General features: G+C 36.1%; 1 protein-coding gene across 7 annotated transcripts in view; it reads right to left on the reverse strand.

Annotated features, from left to right (window-relative positions):
• Positions 1 to 21,042, reverse strand: part of Zbbx (zinc finger B-box domain containing) — a 96,659-nt gene that overhangs the window by 41,821 nt on the left and 33,796 nt on the right. For all 7 annotated transcript variants that reach the window (XM_059265486.1, XM_059265487.1, XM_059265485.1 and 4 more), the window contains 2 exons: positions 8,837 to 8,989; positions 3,127 to 3,301 (listed from right to left, as the gene is read on the reverse strand). In XM_059265486.1, coding sequence (XP_059121469.1) covers positions 3,127 to 3,301; positions 8,837 to 8,989 — 328 coding nt within the window. The remainder of the gene's footprint in view (positions 1 to 3,126; positions 3,302 to 8,836; positions 8,990 to 21,042) is intronic.

Genomic DNA, 21,042 nt, shown 5'->3' on the forward strand with positions numbered 1-21,042 from the left:
ATTCATATAATAGGAGATTAGTAAACACTGAAAATAGGTGAATTACAATCATACACATTTTCATGCATGAAATGTGGCACATGGTAAGAACACTGAATTCCATGGATGTAGCTGCACTTTTCTCATAGTACTTGATATGAGGCAGTTTCCTGAGGATACCATGGTGATAAATAAGGCTTAAAAAGAACATACACTGCAGGCAGCATAAGCAAATCTGTATCTGAAATGTGTATTTTCCCATGAAGATAAATCACTGCAGCTTTGATGATAAAAAAAAAAAATGTTCAGTGTAACCATTCTTACTGTGAGATAGTTGTTTCCTGCTCAACAAACTAGCCTCATGACATCCATCTAATGGCCCAATCAATGCCTATGAGTAGATTCAAGGAAACAAATGCGTTGTAGACTATACAATGCTACAAAACCTGAGACAGATAATGTAAGTCTGGAATTAGACAGTGAAGGGACATCCTAACCCTGCTACATGAACTATAGCACTAGTTCTGATTATATCTAGTAACATAAATAGAAAAAAATTTATTTGGTTTGTCAAGGATCAGCACACTAGAGCTTGTAGTTCAAATCTGACCTATCATTTTCCTATGACCGAATTTCTGTGTTCATAAATACAAAGTTTTATGGCAACACAGTATACTCATTGATTTGTCTGTTGTCTATGACCTTTTTCATACTCTATTCAGAAGGTTGACTAGCTGAACTTGCTTATAGCAATTGTTTATGAAGCTCTGAAGTAGGTCGAGGGCTTCTCTTCAGTTACAAATAGTGTGGTATTTTTTTCTAGTAAAGGTACAGAATCTAGAAAGCAATTGTGGTTAGTATGATAGCTTCATGGAGGTTTAGTCATCCTCTGGATATTATCTTTTGCGCTTAATAAGCATTGATTACAACATTGTTCATAATCCCCCAAAACATAGTTGCTTCAGGCATTTAATTTTAGTATATAAAAGCTTGGGGAAGCAAGGAAATTCTAGGATGTTGTACTTGTGTACTAATGCATCAACTTTTATAACTCCTCTAAAACTTAAAATGCAAGATTCTTTCAATATTTATGTAAAAAGAAATAAGGAAATATTTCCAATGCACATAATATGAAAAAGAATTAAAACAAGGCTGCATCTTTCACTTCATGTGTAATAAACCATTATAAACTCAAAAAGGGTCCTGCCTCAACTTGATATGCCAGAATTTGTTGACTCCCCATGGGAGGTCTTACCCTCTCTAAGGAGTAGGTGAGGGGTAAGGTCAGGGGGAGGTAGGGAGTAGTAGAAGGAGGGGAGGGAGGGAGGGGAAACTATAGTTGCTTTGAAAAATGAAAAAAAAAAAAACTAAAAAAAACCCCACAAAACACTGCAAGTTGGAATTTAAGTATGTTTTTGAAGTTCTAGGCATTGTCTTTTCTTCATTGCATATCCCGGTTATATTCTACTCATACAGAGGCTATTTTAAGGTTACTATTTCTGTGATGAATCAAAAACAATCTACAAAATAAAGTGTTTATTTCACTTACACTCTACTCTTCAGCATTGAAGGAAGTCAGGGCAAGAACCAGGAAGCAGGAGCTGATTGATGTAAGAGACCATGAATAAATGCTACTTAGACATTTGCTCCTATGGCATGCTCAGCTTTCTGTCTTATAGAACCAGCTTAGAATGCCCCCACTCACAATAGGCTGGGCCTTCCTACATCAATAACTGCAGTGGGATGTCTTTCTGTATGCTGTGAATATGTGTTGCTCTGATTGGTTGATAAACAAAGCTGCATCGGCCTATGGCAAAGCAGCTTAGAGGCAGGCAAGAAATCCAAGCAGACAGACAGGAAGGGAAAGGAGAAGCAGAGAGACGCCAGCCTACCTCTCAAGGAACAACATGCCCAGCATACCAGTAAAGCCACAGAACAAGTAGCAAAACATAGATTAATAGAAATGGGTTGATTTAAGATATAAGAGTTAGCTTGTAAGAAGCTTGAGCCGTAGGCCATCCAGTTCTTAATTATATAAGCCTCTGTGTGTTTACTTGTCTGAGCAGCTGTGGGATGGGTGGGACACAGGAAAACTTCTGACTACAAATAACTAATTAAGAAAATGCCCTATAGACTTGCCTTACAGTCCAATTGTAATGGAGGTATTTGCTCAACTGAGGTTCATTCCTCTCAAATGATTCTAGCTTGTGTCAAATTGACACAAAAACTAGCTGGTACAGTTTGTATGAATATGTCATAAAGTAACCCATTATTTTATATGTGAACCAAAAATTCAAACTAAAAAAAAAAATGTGAAGAGATTTTTTTTAAAGGAAAGAAAAAATATTGCAAACAAAAACCTATCCTTCCTATGAGGATCACTGTGGTCATATAGTCAACCTGTAAGTTATGGTTTCATGGTTTACATGGAAACATTTGCTCTCCCACCCTCTCAGTTCACAGTGCTGTTTTGGAGGCTGTGCAATTTGTGGAGGTTGAGGGCTCACTGGAAGAAGTAAATCTCCTGGATGCATACTGTGAGGTGTGTAGCAGCATTCTCCTTCCTGTCTTATCTCTGCTATCTGTTCTACAGTGATGTAAGAATAAGGAGTCCCGCCATCTGCCCCTGTGGCATTGAAGCCACCTGCTGCTGTATTCCCCTATCTTGATGGGCTGTATCATCTCCAACTGTGAGGCAAAATAAATTGTTCCTCCTTTAGGTGACTCTGCCAGAGATTTGGTCACACTGAAAAGAAATGTTCTTGATCTAATACATAGAAAGAGTCACTTGCTTTCCCGCCACACAGACTTCCCCACCTGATATATTGCAAAAGTAGATCTAAAATAAAATTATTTTCTAACAACCGCTTCCTTTCAGGAAAAGAAAAGCTGAGACTTCAGTGCTCCATTCATCTGATGATTTGAATTTACATAGAAAACCAAAGTAAACATCCCCCATGGTCAATCCATGCTTTATAAATATTAAATAACTCACCACTGACTGCCTAGTGTGTACACAAAGCTCCCTTGAGAAGCTGTAGCAAATTGCTCTTTATTGTTTTTAAGCATTGCATTTGTGTTGCCAGGAGTGGAAAGAAATGAAGATTGCTTTATTTTGATATAGGAAGGTTTGAACAATGCCCGTACCTGGTTTTGTTGCATGTGAGTTCTGTTGTGTGTTTTCCTCCTGATGTCCAGCTCTCCACTGATTTAAGGCTTCCCGGAAGGACTGGGCAGATGCTTCTTCATCAAAAGTTGTTTCATACAAGGGATTGTATTTTGAATTTGCACCTTCTCCTCCTTCTGCTGTTCTAGTTTCTACCTAACCAGTTAAAAATGTAGCAAAGAGTGTTTATTAAATTTCCTGTATCTTATAAGAAAGACATGAAAAGCAGAGATATTAAAGCAGAGATTTTGTATAACACTCATCTAAATGTTTTATTGTTTTCTTTAAAACCCCATTGGTAGTTATGAATTGTCTGCTCAGAAGTTAATAATGTAAGAGCCTATAAAACTGATGACTTTCTCCATTTTATCTCTCCCTGCCCTTCCCTCTCTACAGCTATTCCAGCTATGTACACATTATCCATCCTTTCTCCTTCCCTGATCCTCTGCTCCTTACAACCTTCTCACATCAGAGCAGATTTTGTGTTTAGGCAGTAGGGTCTAATTCTCTATATAGCCAAGCCTGGTCTCAAATTTGAGATATCCCTACTGTGGTCTCCTAAATTATGGGATTATACCAGTTAATGTGAGTATAAATGTGTGTGTGTGTGTGTGTGTGTGTGTGTGATTTTATGTGTTCAAATATAAATCCCTTGTTCTCAGTGTGTTCAAAACCTTTTGATTCTTTGAAATTCAAAGTTTCTCTTGGGACCTAAAAGTGCCTGAAATACTTTCTCCTTCCTTGTCCTATACTGTCATTTCCTGTATCATTCACCTATTCGAGCTACACTCACAATCTTGCAGAAGTGAGAAACATCAAGTAAATTTCCTCTTCTGGTCCCTGTACATGTTGTGATTCCTTCCCATAGCTTTACACAGCCACTTTCTTCAGGCTATTCATTTCTCAAGTACCACCTCCCTGGATAGTTCTCCCCTGGGGATGGTGAAGATTCCTAACTCCTCTGTACTCTCTTCATTTATTTTTTCTTTCTTATCACTTATTTTTTAGTCAGCTTATTCTACAAACACTATTAGAATAAATTGGCTGGTTATATTGTTTTTTTTGTTTTTTCATTAAGTGCAAAATATAGTACATGGGTGAAACATGGTAGGTTCCCCTAACAAGTGAGTGGAATGATAAATCAAATTCATCAATGTATAGGAAGCAATGCAACCCAAAGTGCTGAGTCTTTGAGAAAATAGATAACATTGATGAACTTTTAGCAAAATTAACCACAAGATAGAGAGAAGATTTAAATTAATAAAATTAGTGATGAAAAGGAAGCTATAACAACAGATTTCGCCGGGCGGTGGTGGCGCACGCCTTTAATCCCAGCACTCGGGAGGCAGAGCCAGGCGGATCTCTGTGAGTTCGAGGCAAGCCTGGGCTACCAAGTGAGTTCCAGGAAAGGCGCAAAGCTACACAGAGAAACCCTGTCTCAAAAAAACAAAAAAAAACAAACAAACAAACAAAAAAACAGATTTCTCTGAGGAAATACAGAGATAAGGGTGTACTTTACAAACCTGTACTTCACCAAATTAGAAACTCTAAAAGAAATAGATAATTTTATTGATATATATAACCTTACAAAGTCAAATCAAGACCAAATAAGTGATTTAAACAGAACCAACCCACCCACAGTGAAATAGAAGAAATAATTAAGTTTCCCAAACCACAAGAAGCCCAGGGCCAAACAGATTCAGAACAGAGTTCTATCAAACTTTCAAAGAGCAATTAAGGCTAATACTCCTCAAATTATTTCACAACATAGAAACAAAGAGAAAACTGTCAAATACTTTTGATGAGGCCACAACTACTCTGATACCTGAACTATATAAAGACCCAAGAAAGAAAGATAATGACAGATCAACTTCCCTTATGAGCATAGATGCAAAAATTCTCAATAAAATACTTAAGAACTTAATGCAAGAACCCATAAAAAATGATCATTCACCATGATTAAGTAGGCTTCATTTCAGGGATGCAGGAATGGTTCAACCTATGTAAGTTGATCAGTGTAATCCACTACATTAACAGACTGAAAGATAAAGACCTAATTATCTCATTAGATTGAGAAAAACTGACAAAATCCAATACCCTTCATGATAATAAACTTGGAGAGACTAGGAATAAAAGCGACACACCTCAGCATAATAAAGGCAAATTACAGTAAACTAAAACCAACATCAACCTAAGCAGAGAAAACTTGAAGCATTTCCCCTAAAATCAGGGGAAAAATCATATGATTTTATAGATGAATGCTCCTAAAAATTGCACCATGAAAATTCTACAACCGACAAGCACTTTTAGCAAAGTAGTTTGGTTTAAAAAAATACATTGACACATGAAAATCTATAGTTTCCAATATGCAAGTCACAAGCAGACTGAAAAAGAAATCAGAGAAACAATACCACACAAAGAAAGAAAGCAAAAAAGAAAGAGAGAGAGAGAGGGAGGGAGGGAGGGAGGAAAAAGGAAGAAAGGAAGGAAAATAAAAGAAAAATATTTGGGGTAATTCTAAACAAGAAAGCAAAAGATTTGTATAATAAAAACTTTAAGGCACTAAAGAAGATATCAGAAGGTAGAAAGATTACCTGTTCTCATGAATCAATAATATATATAACAAAACTGGTCTTTCTACCAAAAGCAATCTACAGATTTAATGCAATCTCCATCAAAATTCCAACACAATTCTTCATAGAACTTGAAAGAAAAGTTTCAGCTCCATGTGGAAACATACACACACACACAAGAAAAAAAAAAACAAGGATATTAAAACAACTCTGAATAGTAAAAGTACTGCTACAGGTATTACCATCAAAGATTTTAAATTGTACTACAGAGCTATAGTAATAAAAGCAACATGGTAATGGCTTAAAAACAGACACATTAATTAGTTTATTAATAAAATTAAACAGAGGACACAATAATTACACACACCTAGGACACCTAATTTTTTTCAATGAAGAAATTAGAAACACACACTGAAGAAAGGACAGAATCTTCACAAATGGTGTTGGTCAAACTTGATGGCTGCATGTTAAAAGAATCCAAATAGATCTATATTTATTGTTATGCAAAAAAATTAACTACAAATGGATCAAGAACCTCCACATAAGGGCAGATGTCTGAATCTGATAGAAATGAAAGTAAAAAATTCATTAGCACAGGACATGACTCTCTGAACAAGACACTAATGAATAGCACAGGCACTAAGATCAAGAATTAGTAAGTGGAACCTCGTGAAAATGAAAAGTTTCTGTATGGCCAAACAAACAAACAAACCCAATATCAGTCAAACAAATGAGCAGGCTACAGCATAAGAAAGATTTTTATCCATCACACATCCTATAGAAGGCCAATATCTAAAACATATAAAGTACTAAAAAATTGGACATCAAGAAAAAGAATAACCCAATTTAAAAATAGAGTTCTAATATTAATAGAGTTCTGCTTAATAGATTGCTCTTAAAAGATGAAACACAAAAGATTGGGAAAACTTTAAATATTCAACATCCTTAGTCATCACGGAAATGTAAATCCAAACTACTTTGAGATTTCATGTTACCAAAGTCAGAATGGTTAATATCAATAAAGCATGTGACAGTTCATGGTAGTGAGGACGTGGGGAAAGGCAAACACACATCTGTTGCTCGTGAGAGTGAAACTTGTGCAGCCACTATGGAAATCAGTGTGGCATTTCCTCAGGAAGCTTGTAATTAATCTACCTCAAGATTCAGCTATAACACTCTTGGGCATATACCTAAAATATGCTTCATCCTAATATGGAGAGACTTAGTTCAACCATGTTCATTGCTGCACTATTCATAACAGTCATAAATTGGAAACACTCTAGATGCCCATCAATAGATGAATGAATAATAAAAGTGGATTACATTAATATTAACACAATGGAATATTACTCAGCTGTTAAATAAAAGGAATTTTTTAGGTAAAAGACTGAGGCCACAAAAAAAATCATTCTGAATGAAATGACCCATACCAAAAAAGATAAACATGGTATGAAATTCTTACATGTGGCTGCCATCTTGTATGCCTTCAATAAGCATGCTAGTATCTGTACAACCACAGAGGCTAGATATTGAGTAAAGGACTAGGGGAGAGGGAAGGAAATCATAAGATGTGAGAAGTAGAATACATTTCTGAGAAATGGGGATGGGCTAGAAATGGAGAATTAAATGAATGGGGCAGGCGGGGGGGGGAGATAAAGGGAGAGCCAGTTACCACTAAGAAGCATTTGAGGGGTCATATGGAAACCTACAATAGTAGAAGCATCTTAAAATATATACGTACACAAATGGAATCACCAAATAACAGGGAGACAAAACCCCAACTGGATCTCTTCTGCCACCAAGTAAATTCTTCAGTGCTAGGAATTGGTTACATCTAATTGGGTTGTTAGCCCAAAGAGCCTCGTGGAAATTCCTGACGAACTCAGGCTACTGCCAAGTTAATTGGTAGCTCTACACAAATTTCTGTTGGGCATAATCATTTCCATTAGATTTTCATTTCCAAGCGCAATCTTTTGTCTCCCAATTCTTGATGTTTTCTTTTTTTCTTGCCTGTCTGTTTGCTGATTTATTCTGGTTTACTTATTTGTTTAATTAGCCTGCACATTTTCTAAAGAGAGGGAGAACGAAGACATGGAATTGCATATGGCAGGAGGTGTAGAGGAGCTGGGAGGAGACGGCAGTGGGGAAACTATGATCAGAATATACAGAAGTCTGTGATCTAGATAAAATAGTATAATGCTTTTCCCTGTATATCATACTACAATTGTGAGGTTGTAACTCATTCAGTGATGGTTTAAGGTCTATCTTTGGCAGAACTGTGAGAAAAAGAATTACGTGAAAATGTGCCTACTTTCTGGAAAAGTTCTCTCATAGATCCTGTAGAGGAGTTCATGTTGAAATAAAACACTTATGTACATGAATTTGAAACTCGAGACTTCAGTTCAGCCTAAACTTCATCAAACTTAGTGACTAATCAAGTAACCCGTAGTCTGTGAGCTATTGGAAAAAGATGAGTACCACATAGGAAAAGAGGATTACAATGTCAGCCAGAATGTAGAGTTTGTTTCTTGCTAAAGATGCAATTGAAAGGGATTCTTTCACTGCAAATATTCCACTTTGGGGAATTTTTTTTTCACTTTTGCTCAATAAGTACACTACATTCAATCAATTTTAAAAAAATTAATGTGAATCGATTCCACATATCTATACATATATATACATGTGTGTATGTGTGTGTGTGTGTGTGTGTGTAGATAAAAATATATGTAGTAATTTGTGTGATCTATAGTTAATTTGAATAACTGTCAGATTTTGCTGTTCATCTCCCTTTATACACTGCTGAAATTGTTTGAAGCCTTTGTATTTTGAGCATGTGGAAATTCTAATGAATATAAAACTGTTATATTGTATTCTAGGTTTTAGTCAGAAGGTCATATTTTCAAAAATTTTTTTCATTTAAAAGAACAATTTTTAATGGACTGTAGGTAACCTTAAAATTATTTTTATAGTCTAGATATATCCAATTACTAAAACAATTAAATACTAACAACATTGTAAAGTAATGTCCCCAAATGTGCATGCATCTCTGGTAAGGGACATGAATGTCAGTCACCATATGTAGGGCAGGAAACATCCTACTTTGTCCTCCTCCATTTACCTCAGAGCTGTTCTCCTGAAGAAGTAGGGCTTTGGGTTTCTTCTGAGTTTTACTGGATGCTTCTGTAGAAGTATTCCCTTCATTAGGTGGATTTACTTCCTTTATAAACTGATGAGCAACATCTAACACATTGGATAAGATTTGAGATTTTGCCTATTAAAAAAGGAAGAGTTCTGTCAGGAAGCTTAATACAGAAGCCTAAGTAGTTCACAAATAATCAGTCTAGTTTTCAATGTTGTATGACTCATTAAATACAATTAAAAACAATGAAATTTAAGTGTCACTTAAAAACTGCCAGTTTTTGTTTATTATCATTTATTTGTGATCATAATTTAATCATATTTCCCCCTCCCCTTTCTCCCTTCAAACCTTCCCATACACCCCTCCTTGCTCTCTTTCAGATGCATGCCATTTTTTTCATTTAATGTTGTCATGAGTACAAGTATGTACACATACATTTAATTTCCTAAACATATGCTGCTCAGTATGTATAATGTTACTTGGATGTATGTTTTCAGAGCTGACAATTTGGTATCAGAAAAACAATTGGTGTGCTCTTCCCTGGGGAAGTTGATTTCTTCCTTAGTTGCCTGTATTTCTTCGTGCATTATTCAGACCTAATGGACTTGCCCCCCATGCACTTTGACATGTCTGTTGTTAATCTTTGTTCAGCTCATTTTTTGGCGTTCATGTTTGTGAGACTTTATGGCTGCAGCTTTTAAAATTACTAGGAGAAATAATTCCAGAGCAAACTCTCGGTACCTCTGGCTCTTTCATTCTTTCTGCCCCCTCTCCCTCAAGTATGGAAGTTGTCTTTATAAGTGTATTTATTGGGACTAAACTTCACACTTCTACATTTTGATTGGTTATCTGTTTTTGTAATGGTCCCTGGCTGTTGCAAAGAGAAGTTTCGTTAATGTGATGCGAAGACTGTGCTTACCTGTGGGTAGCAAGTAGTGAACAAATGTGTAAAGTATAGTTAGGAAAATGCTGGCTTAGTAACATGGTGATTGTAGGCTCTCCTACAAGATCCATAACGTCATCAGCCCTGAGAAGTTGGGTAGGATTATAGTACCAGGCACAATTTCCCTTTTGATTAGCAGGTCTTATGTCCAATTAGAGAGCTGCTGTTATTGCCAATATATGGGTGCCACTACAGCACCCTTAGTGTTATTGTGCCATGTTGGTAGTTGTTGGGGTTTGTGGACACCATAGGTTGGAAAAACTGTTGGTTACTTTCCCTCCTTTGGAAGCTTACTTGGTTGCTTCTGATATCAATCATCCTAACAGTGGCAGCCACTGACTGAGGGCAATATTTGGGACTCATGCTTTTCTAAGTATCTTTAAAATAGTATGTTATTTAGTCCTCAAGGAAACTCTAAAATATAACCAGTTTTTTTTTGTTTGTTTGTTTGTTTTTCTGTTTCTGGGATAAAGCAACTCCAGATCAGAAAGATTAAATAACTAGCCTTTGGTCACATAGTCAGTGGGAAGCAGAGCAGGGAAATGTGTAAATCTAAAGATTCACAGTCTTTCTACTATGCTACCCTCAAATAGAATGCTGTGTTACTTTATATATTCCATGGTCAAAAAAATCCCTCTAAATATATCATATATATTAGGATCCTAGATGGGTTGTAGTGAGTTTTCCTTTCTAATAAAACATCTTTAAGAAGCACATACTATCCAGAGGTCGACAACAGAAAGTGTTCTCTGTACTTCCCTAAAACTCCAAGTCATTCCTCATTTTATGCCTTCACTCTTGGGGTGACCTACAGCAAATGTTTTGTTACTGTATCCCCTTTTTTTTTTGTTTTGTTTTTCGAGACAGGGTTTCTCTGTGTAGATTTGTGCCTTTCCTGAAACTCACTTGATAGCCTAGGCTGGCCTCGAACTCACAGAGATCTGCCTGGCTCTGCCTCCCAAGTGCTGGGATTAAAGGCCTGTGCCACCACCGCCTGGCTTGTTACTGTATCTTTATCTTCATCTTCTTGACCTGTAAAAATCCTAGGTCTCCCTTTGAAATCATCCCCTGCTTTTCTACAGTGCCTTGACCACTCTTTCTTCTATTTTATGACACCTTGAGCTCTTTACCATCACTTATTATATGGATTTAACATCATCATTTGGCATGGGTCCATCCTGTCCATATTAAGAAGCTCATAAAAGGAAAAGATGTGCCTTCTGAAACCTTGTATACCTATTAGACTGTCCACCAAGTGGTGATTAGTAAAAAATAAATTATAAAAAGAGGCAAAAGAGCTACAGAAATTTTTAAAATGAATTAAAAAACAATGTTAAAAATAACTTTGCTTATGTCTCCTTAGGGCATGTCTCTGGATGGGGAAACTTGAGAAGGCTTGTTTTCTGAGGGGTCTCCTACCAATGAGTAGGCTGCTCTGTCCCATGACTCTACAAAATTTGAATTAATTGGATCTCTATTTTAACTAATTTCTAAGAGAGAAACACAAGGTCTCCAAAGGATCTCTAAGATACTGAGCATCAGGAACACAAAAATATGGATCACACTTACCAAGAAATATCAAAACTAGAGGAAGGGTACCAGCAGGGTTCAGAAGTTACTGTTTTGTCCTCTGCTGTGGCAATATTCCTACTTTAAAATATTCATCTAGTAAAAATATTAAGTAGCTAAGATTATATTGAAACTCTTTAGTTATGACCTTTTGCAAGTCTATTAAGATACATTGCAGCCTGAACTGGTAATGAATCAATGATTACCAAATCAAGCAGTGTTATTTTGCAGTGAATTCATAGACCTCACATGAAAATATGACTATGTGCCTTACACACATGTATTGCTGCTTGCACTGTACACTGACCTGTGGCAGCTGCCCCACATTTCCCCAGTGAATACCCACATACATCTGTGCAGCTTTTGTTTTAAATGATATTCAAGCCAATGGTAAAGATCAGCCTTAAAGAAACCATTTTAGTCATTATTTTTATTCCAGAGAAAAATAGAACACAGTCTGATTTTAAATTGTCAAGAATAAAGGCCTGTGAATTTTGAAAGCACTTATATTACTTGGCTTTCATATAATATTTATAAAATGTCAATGGTATAGTAAATTTTAAAGCATTCAAATATGGAACCATTCAAAAGTATAGATAAATATTGCCAATAAATGTTACTCTTGTTCTAATATGAATCTGGCTACCAATGTTCCAATATCTTTTATAACATTCTTACACAGCATGTTAAAAAGCCCCCTACAGAATGGGGAAAGAATCTTTGCTAGATGTATATCTGACAAAGGATTAACATTTAAAATATATAAAGGTCTTAAAAATCCAAGATACTAATAAATCCTACGACCTAGTCAATGAATGGTCTAATGAAATGATGAGACTGTTCTCAGAAGCAGAAGTCAAAATGACCAATAAATATTTAAAAATATGTTTGGTAATTTTATCCTCCATGTGAATTAAATTTAAAACTACATTTAGATTCTTCACTCCAGTCAGAATGACTATCATTTAAAATTAAAATCCTGAAAGAAATTCTAGCAAGGGTGAAAGAGAAAGGGAACAGTTATGTCCTGCTTGTGGAACACAAACCAGTCCAACTATTGAAATCAGTATGGGAGCATCACAAAAATCTAAAAGTAGAACTACCAGTAACCCAATAATACCACTTCTGGGTGTATATACTCCAGGAATTCTAAGTCAACATACAACCGAGACACCATCACATCCATGTTTATATATTACTATGCACAACAGCCAAGTTATGAAATAAGCTTGATGTCCAACAACAAATGAACATATTAAAGAATATGTTATATATATATATATATTGCATTTTGTTCATCAAATAATGAAATTATTATTTTATAGAAAAGAGACACAAGTGAAAATTAAGTGAAGTATATCTAACAGATAGAGACAAACATTATGTTTTCTACCATTTGTGAAATGTAGAATTCTAGATGTATGAAATGATATATAAGTACCTGAAAGTTGTGGTGGGAGGAATAGGAGGAGGAAGAAGCTAATGGAAAGGAGAATGGGAATAATAAAGGGATGAAATGGAAGTAGATGGAGTATGGCCAAAAAGGTTTTTTGGATAAAAAGGTTTCATATTCAAAAAAGGACAAATCCACCAAGAGTTTATTTCAATTCTGAATATCTATGCCACAAATACAAGGGCACCAACATTTGTAAAAGAAATATCACTAAAGCTTAAATCACACATATCCAACCCCACACATTAATAGTAGGAGATTTCAATACCCCATTCTGACCAATGGACAGATAGTCAACAGAGAAACTAAACAGAGAAATAACTGAACAGATGTTATGATTTAAATGGACATAACAGCTATCTACAGAACATTTCACCCAAATGCCAAAGAATATACCTTCTTCACATCACCTCATGGAACCTTCTCCAAAATTGACCACATACTCTGTTAAAAAGAAAGTCTTAACACATAGGAAAAATATCAAAATAAACCCCTGTATCTTATCAGAGCATCATGGATTAAACTTGGAGTTCAACAAAAACAAAAACTGCAGAAAGCCTACAAACTTGTGGAAACTAAACAACTTTCAACTAAATTACCTCTGGGTCAAGGAAGAAATGAATAAGATCAAATGCAGTAATTAATCACAGTTTATGCTGGATAGGATGTATGGTAATTAGAACACTCCTCCATTTCTGATTGTAGTGCAAAGAGCCACTTTGTCAACAATATGAAAGTTTTTCAGAAAATTCAGAATCAATCTACCTCAAGACCCTCTTGAGCATGTACTACTCTTGGGTATATACGCAAAGGATACTCAATCCTACCAGAAAGACACTTGCTCAACTAAGTTTGTAGTATCTTTATTGGTAATATTCAGAAACTGGAAACAACCTAGATGTCCCTCAACCAAAGAATGAATAAAGAAAATATGGTACATTTACACAATGGAGTATTGCTCAGCTATTAAAAACAATGACATCAAGAAATTTGAAGGCAAATGGATGGAACTAAAAAAAAAATATCACCCTGAGTATTGTAACCCAGACCCAGAAATACAAACATGGTATGTACTCATTCATAAGTGGGTATTAGCTGTAAAGTAAAGGAAAACCACACTACAGTCCATAGATCCAGAGAGGCTAGGTAACAAAGAGTGTTTAAAGCGTGATTCATGAATCTTCCCTAAAGAGGAAACTGAAGAGATTTTTTGGGTGGACTAGGGGCAGGTGAGGATTAGAACTTGAGGATTGGAAGATGAATTGAGAGAAAATTACTGAAAGAGATCACTGGAAGGGACATGGGGGCATTTCAGGATCAGATGGAAACCTGATACAAGGGAAACTCCCATGAGCCTACAAGAATGATCCCAGCTAAGATTCCTAACAATAACAGATATGTAGCCTGAACTGACCATCTCCTGAGATCAGATTGATGAATATCCCAATTGTCATCAGAAAGCCTTGATCCAGTAACTGATGGAAACAGATGCATAGACCCACAGTCAAACATTAGGCTGAGCTCAGATATCCTACAGAAGAGGGGGAGGAAGGATTGTATGAGCCAGAGGGATCAAGTAAAGATCACAAGAAAGCCCACAGATACAACTAACTGGGCTCATAGGAATTTACAAAGTTTCAGCTAACCACCAAGGAGCCTGCATGGAATGGACCTAGGCCATCTACATGTATGTGAGTTGTGTAGCTTGGTCTTCTTGTTGGGACTCCTAACAATGGGAGCAGAGGCTGTCCCTAAGGCCTCAGCTGCCTCTTGAGATCCTCTTCTTCATACTAGGTTGCCATGCTCAGCCTTAATACAAGGGGAGATGCTTAGTCTTACCATAACTTGATATGCCATGTTTTGTTGATATCCATGAGAGGCCTACCCTCTTCTAAACAGAAACAGAGAAGGAGTAGATTGTGTGTAGCAGGGAGAGCATAGGGGAGAGGAGGAGGGAATGGGATAAGAGGAGGGAGGGGAAACTGAGGTCAGAATATAAAATAAATAAATTAAATAAATAAACTTAAAAACATCTAGTTTGAGAAGGTGGTAAGGATTACTGAGAGACAAAGGTGATCTATTCATGACAGATCTCTGCTTAGCTACATCTCAGTGACAGTTAGTTGTCTAACCTCAGAAAAAAATTGAATAGTGAATTTTTGTTTTTAATTTATAGTAACCTATTCTTTTTTTGTATTTGACTAAACATGCAAATATAAATTACCATCCCATCATATTAAAGTCTTAAAATATAAAAATTTTTCCTAGATGTAACTACAGTTAACATTTGGAAACATACCCCTGAAAAACTTTGTGTCTATTTAGAGGTACACATTTAAATTTGTGATGCAAATCACATTATATTTCATTTAATGATACAATAGCTATCATATTAGACACTGAATTGTCAATGAATGATAATATAAAGATGATTGTGTTTATAATGGATTAATATGTCTATTAGTCATAGTATTGTACTATCTATTAAGAAACTGTTTTTAAATTGAGAAACAACTCAAACATAATTTTCTTTTTATCTTTCAAACATAAAAATTTAAGTACAGCAGTGCTAACAGGTAGGAACAAAATAAGGAGACTATGATTGCATACATTTACCTGTGCAACTATACTCCAGGTTAAGAATGTTTAAATTCAAATAAAAACAGCTTTTGAAGAACATAGTAAACATTATTTTTCACTAGAGCCAAAGAATATGATTTACTGCCAGCATTTTTATGCTCCCCCACATCCTTCACCCCATGGTGTGATGGTCAGATTTCATCTTGTAACTGTTCTAAATTCTCACCTCAACTTTTCTTCCCCTTAGAATGATATTATCTTTCAAATTACACTGAACAAGAATTCATCACTCTGACAATATAACATTAATCAAAGTGAAGAGAGCTGATATTGTGTAGTATTTTGGAGTGGATGGCAGGCATCTTGTAAAAGTTAAGGTCCAGGAGTAAAAGTTTTAGTTTAAGACACATGGCATGCTCGATAGCAGCCTCCGTGCTGCAGAAATGTAACTTCCATTGTCAACTAAATCTCTCAGTGTTCAATAATAAATACTAATGATCACACTGACACAGCCATACTTCCTTAAGTTGAAGCTCAAAAAAGTTCACACACTGCTCACACTATCTTACTTTGCAAGTTTCTTGAAAACAGAAATGAGAATGCCTCCATTCATGATATTTTTGGTATGGTTTGGTGCAGTGACAAGAGTGTCACTAATAATCAATTTGATGCTGGTCTTGAACTTGTGTTCCTGGGGCCCCAGCCTCCTGAATACTACATGCCACCACATCCACACTAACTCTCCATCTACAGTATTAACTCTCTCTGGTTTTCCACTTGCAAAATTTTAGAAATTATTTATGGTAAATACAGCCTTCATTATATTTTGATCATTCTAAACTTGGCAGAAGAGTTCTGCTATAGATAGAGATAGATAAATAAGGCAATACACACAGAGAGAGAACATATATTACAAAAAAGGACAAAAGGATACTATAAATCCATTGATTTCAATAGCTAATACATATTGATCATTTGGAGTTAGCATTAACTGTATAATTTTTCTGAAAGAACAAGTTGTATACTAAATTTATCCGTCAAATAAATTTATCACAAATAATTGTGATTGCTTATGAACCTATGAATTAAAAGTAATATCTTAAAAAGACTTTAAAAAATTAAATTTTTTAAACTTATTTAAAAATACATACTTTTATATATCTTAACTAAATAAGTATGGAAAAGATAAGCATTATCTCCAATTTTTCATTACTAAAATATACCTGCGTTCTTCAAGCAAACTAGTTTGTTCTTCCAATGAATTAGCCTTTACATATCAACGTATTAGAAAATTTCCCCTAAAAGTAAGCTTCACCTTATCTGAATTCTTTATCAGAATTTAAGGAGGAGATCAATAAAGGATTGGCCAAAAGTTTCATCTCCTCTTTCTACTAAAAGAAAATGTCACGTGAAAACTAGAAAGACAAAACCAAAATTTCCAAACAACAGACAATTCGAAACAAAAGACAGAATTTGTACCAAAGTCCCTACATGTTCATGTACAAATGTAGAGAATGCCAAGTATGTAGACTGAAACAAGTTGCAATGAAGTGAGCCACAGCAGAATCTGCACTTTGAGAGATCAAAGAGCTCTCAGCAGAGGAAGAGTGCTGTTATGCAAGCATGAAGACCTTAAAGTCAAGTCCTTGGAACCCATGGAAAAAGACAAGTGTCCTCATGGGAATGCCTGTAAAGCTTGCAGTGCAGGAAGGCAGTGACAGGAAGAGTAGTGGTGGGTACTGCCCACCAGCCTGGTTCTCGGTCCGGTGAGATATCCTGAGAATGAGTCATCACAATGATAGGGCAGGACTCCAGCATCTTCCACTATCTTCTGCACATGAGGATGGACATGAGCATCTCCCACACAGTTGTATGCATACAAAACACACACACACACACACACACACACACACACACACACACACACACACACACATTGTAAATTCAACTTTTATTATCAAATAAAAAAACAGGGAAAAGACTGTCTTTGGAAGTTGTCTACTCATTGTATTCCTAAATGCACGTGGTAATTGCATAAGGCATGCAACAGTCCAATATGGAAAAACTTTTTGCACTAACCACAAACTAGATAGGAATCAAATCCTGGAAATATAAAAATATGTGTCTTGCAACATATACCTTTAGATGTCCCTTTCTTGTAAAGGGCTGGCTGGTTTCTATCAGGCTTTATTCATTGTTGATTTATGCATTACTATTATTTTCCCGTGTACTAAGAAGATAATCAAAATGATTAAGAGTCTGGTAATCTACCATACAACAGATAAATAATGCCAAATAAACCTAATCTATATTTGATATATAATACTATCATAAAATAACAATACATATGAAATAAAACACATCTCATCTAGTTAACATATTTTTTTTAAAAAGACAAGATGACATGTAAATGTTATTGCTCAAAATACATTGTATTACCAAAAACTGTAAGCATCCAGTCTCAGGTAAACACAAAGCATGATTTGTATCTAAATAATTGTACCTTTCAATTTTTATCACATCAAGAATTTCTTCTTATGGAGCAATCTTTATGAGCCAGAGTAAGCAAAGAAATCAACGCAGGGAATTCACACCTGCAATCTTGCTACCTATTTGCAGTTTTGATGCCATATAATTATGCACTATATTAATTATCTTAGCAAGTACTTACTGTTGTTTTCAGCTAATATTACATGTAAAATGAATGCATTCAGCTGAGTTAGCTGCTTTCAGTAATTACTCATATTTGAGCTACATGAAGAACAAATGATTTCATATTCAATTATTTGAATAACAGATTTTCAGACATAGCAGAATAAATTCACCAGCAAAGAGTGATCAAGAAATCTGTCATATTTGGGTTTTAAATATAGTATTGCTCTTGCATCACCATTGAACTATTTTATTCTATAAAAAGCAATGAGCATAAACTTATTCAACCAAAACAACTGTAAAGCTTGTCAAACTTCGTGAAACATCAGGAGACAAAGTAGTTAGTATTTGAATATTATAAAAGATCCTGAAATATCCAGCACTGTGTCATCAAATAAAAGTTTAGATATTTGCTTGGACATTGAAGATTCCCCAAATAATATTCTATTATCCAACATTTTGAATAAGAGGGAAGTGTATATTGTTAAATATGTAATAAATCAAAATCTGAAATTTTCATTCACTGTTTTATAAAAGTCCTCCAAATCGTGTTCTTATATACTCATGGAAACAGCCCTCCGTAAACAATGTTCTGTTACTACAGGCACTTTTATGAACATCAGAACTGTAGGACCTTCTCATCTTTTAAAATATCTTTAATTATAGTTTTGTGCATTTGGGGGTTTTATTTGCATAAATGTCTGTGCAACAGCATGTGTGCCTGTTGCCATCAGAGCCAGAGGAAGGTGTTGTATTGCATTGAACTGAAGTTACAAGTAGTTATGAGCTGTCGTTTGGGTGCTGAGACTCAAACCTGGGTCCTCTGGAAGTGTAGCCAATATTGTTCCTGGCTGAGCCATCTCTCCAATGTCAAGACTTATTCATCTATGAACTCCTTTGAACTCTACCTCTGATTTTCTTCTTCTTCCACTCACTAGCAGTCATCACTGTATTCTGACTAGGTTTGGCTATTTTGGTTATCACATATTAGAAGAGTTACACAATATTTTGCCTTCTCCAATGGCTGTTCTTGGTTGTCAGTTTAATTATGTTTGTAATGATCTACGATCCAGAAATGGAGGGCACACCTGTAAAAGACGTTTTGCTCAGTTTGAAGTGGGTGGATCAATTTCTAGTCTGGATATTTGAGGTAAGAAAACACACACCTTTGATCCAGATCGTGAGGCAGGGTAACCTAGGCCTTCACATCTTAAGGCTGGATGACACAGGCCTTTAATTCAGGTTTTATTTTTTGGGGGGTGCATATTTTTTATTCTCTTATACATGCGTCTCAACCACAATTTTCTCTCCTTTTACTCCTCTCAGACCCTCTCCTTCTTCTCTCCCAAGACCCACTCCTCCTCTGTTTCCCTTCAGAAAAGAAGCAGACCCCCCAGGGATATTAACCAAATATGGCATAACAAGTTACAATAACACTAGACACATGCCTTCATATCAAGGTTGAACATGACACCCAGTAGGAGAAAAAAGAGTCCCAAAAGCAGTCAAAAGAGTCAGAGACAACTCCTGACTCCCACTGATAGGCATCCCATAAGAAAACCAAGCTACACAACTATAACATATGCAGAGGACCTAGCTCAGATTCGTACAGCCTCCCTGATTGTCTCTCCAGTCTCATTGTTTAGTTGACTTTAGTTGACTCATTGGCCATGTGCTTGCAGTGTCCCCACCCCTCTGGATCCTACACTCCTTCCCTCTCCTCTTCCATGGGGTTCCCTAAGCTCTGCCTAATGTTTGGCTGTGAGTCTCTGCATCATCTGGTCCCATCATTGGCAGGATAAAGCCCCTCTGATGAAAATTTGGGTAGACTGAAGTCTATAAGTAGGGCAGAATATCAGTAGAAATCATTTCGTATTTATGTGAGATCAGTCATGTTTTGCTCTATCCTTGACCACTAGGCTGTCTAGCCTCTGGTTCATCCTGGCCGTCCAGGCAGTGTCAGATGTGGGCTTCCTCTCTTGGCATGGGCATCAAGTTGTACCAGCCATTGGTTAGCCACTCCCACAAGTTCTGTGCCAGCACTACCCCAGTATATCTTGCAGACAGGACAAATTGTAGGTCGAAGGTTATGTGGCTGGGATGATATCCCAGTTCCACCACTGGAAGGCTTGCCTAGTTACAGAAGATGGCAAGTTCAGGTTCCAAGTACCCCATTACTAGCAGTCTTCACCAGGGTCACTCTTATAGATTCCAGGGAGTTTCCATTGCACTAGTATCTTGAGGCAGGAAGACACATGCCTTTAATCTAAATCTTGAGGTGGCAAGACATAGCTTTAATTGGGCCCATACCTTCTGCGGGAAGTCTATGTAAAGAAATAGAAAAAGGAAGCTTTTGCTCTTTGCCTGCTTGCCCTCAGCTTGCTGGCACATTCATACATTCAGTAGCATTGGAACCTAGTTCTTCTAGATTCCAGCATATACAAAAAAACAGCTCAGTCTTGTGGGACTACTAGGTTCCTTGACTTTCCATTCACAGTTATCCATTGTTGTAATAATTGGACTGCAGCCTGTAAGTCAGTCCAATAAATACATATATATATATGTATTTATTTTATTTGTATATATTATTTGTATATATGTATCAATATATATAAAGGGAGAGAGAGAGAGATACATTTTATAAGTACCGAGAGGTAGAGAAAAAAAAGATTTATATACACAATACCTTGCATACATCTTGGCAATAAAGTGCACATATGTGATTCCAGTAAACAGGAGTCAGATACAGTATTGCAAGCTCAAGGCTAGCCTTAGCTACATAGAGATACCCTTCAAGCTCCCTATACACACACACATACACAAAAGTAAAGCATCATAAACCAATTTTTTAAAAAACTCAAATAGAAAATTTCATAACATTATTCATAATAGCCTCAAATGTGAAGGCAACACAGATACCCATGAAATGGTGAATGGATGAATAAAATCCCCCACAGCCATATTACAGAATGCTGCTACCTGCCCGTA

This window comes from Peromyscus eremicus, chromosome 6 (genome assembly GCF_949786415.1).
Source record: "Peromyscus eremicus chromosome 6, PerEre_H2_v1, whole genome shotgun sequence".
Classification (NCBI taxonomy): Eukaryota; Metazoa; Chordata; class Mammalia; order Rodentia; family Cricetidae; genus Peromyscus; species Peromyscus eremicus.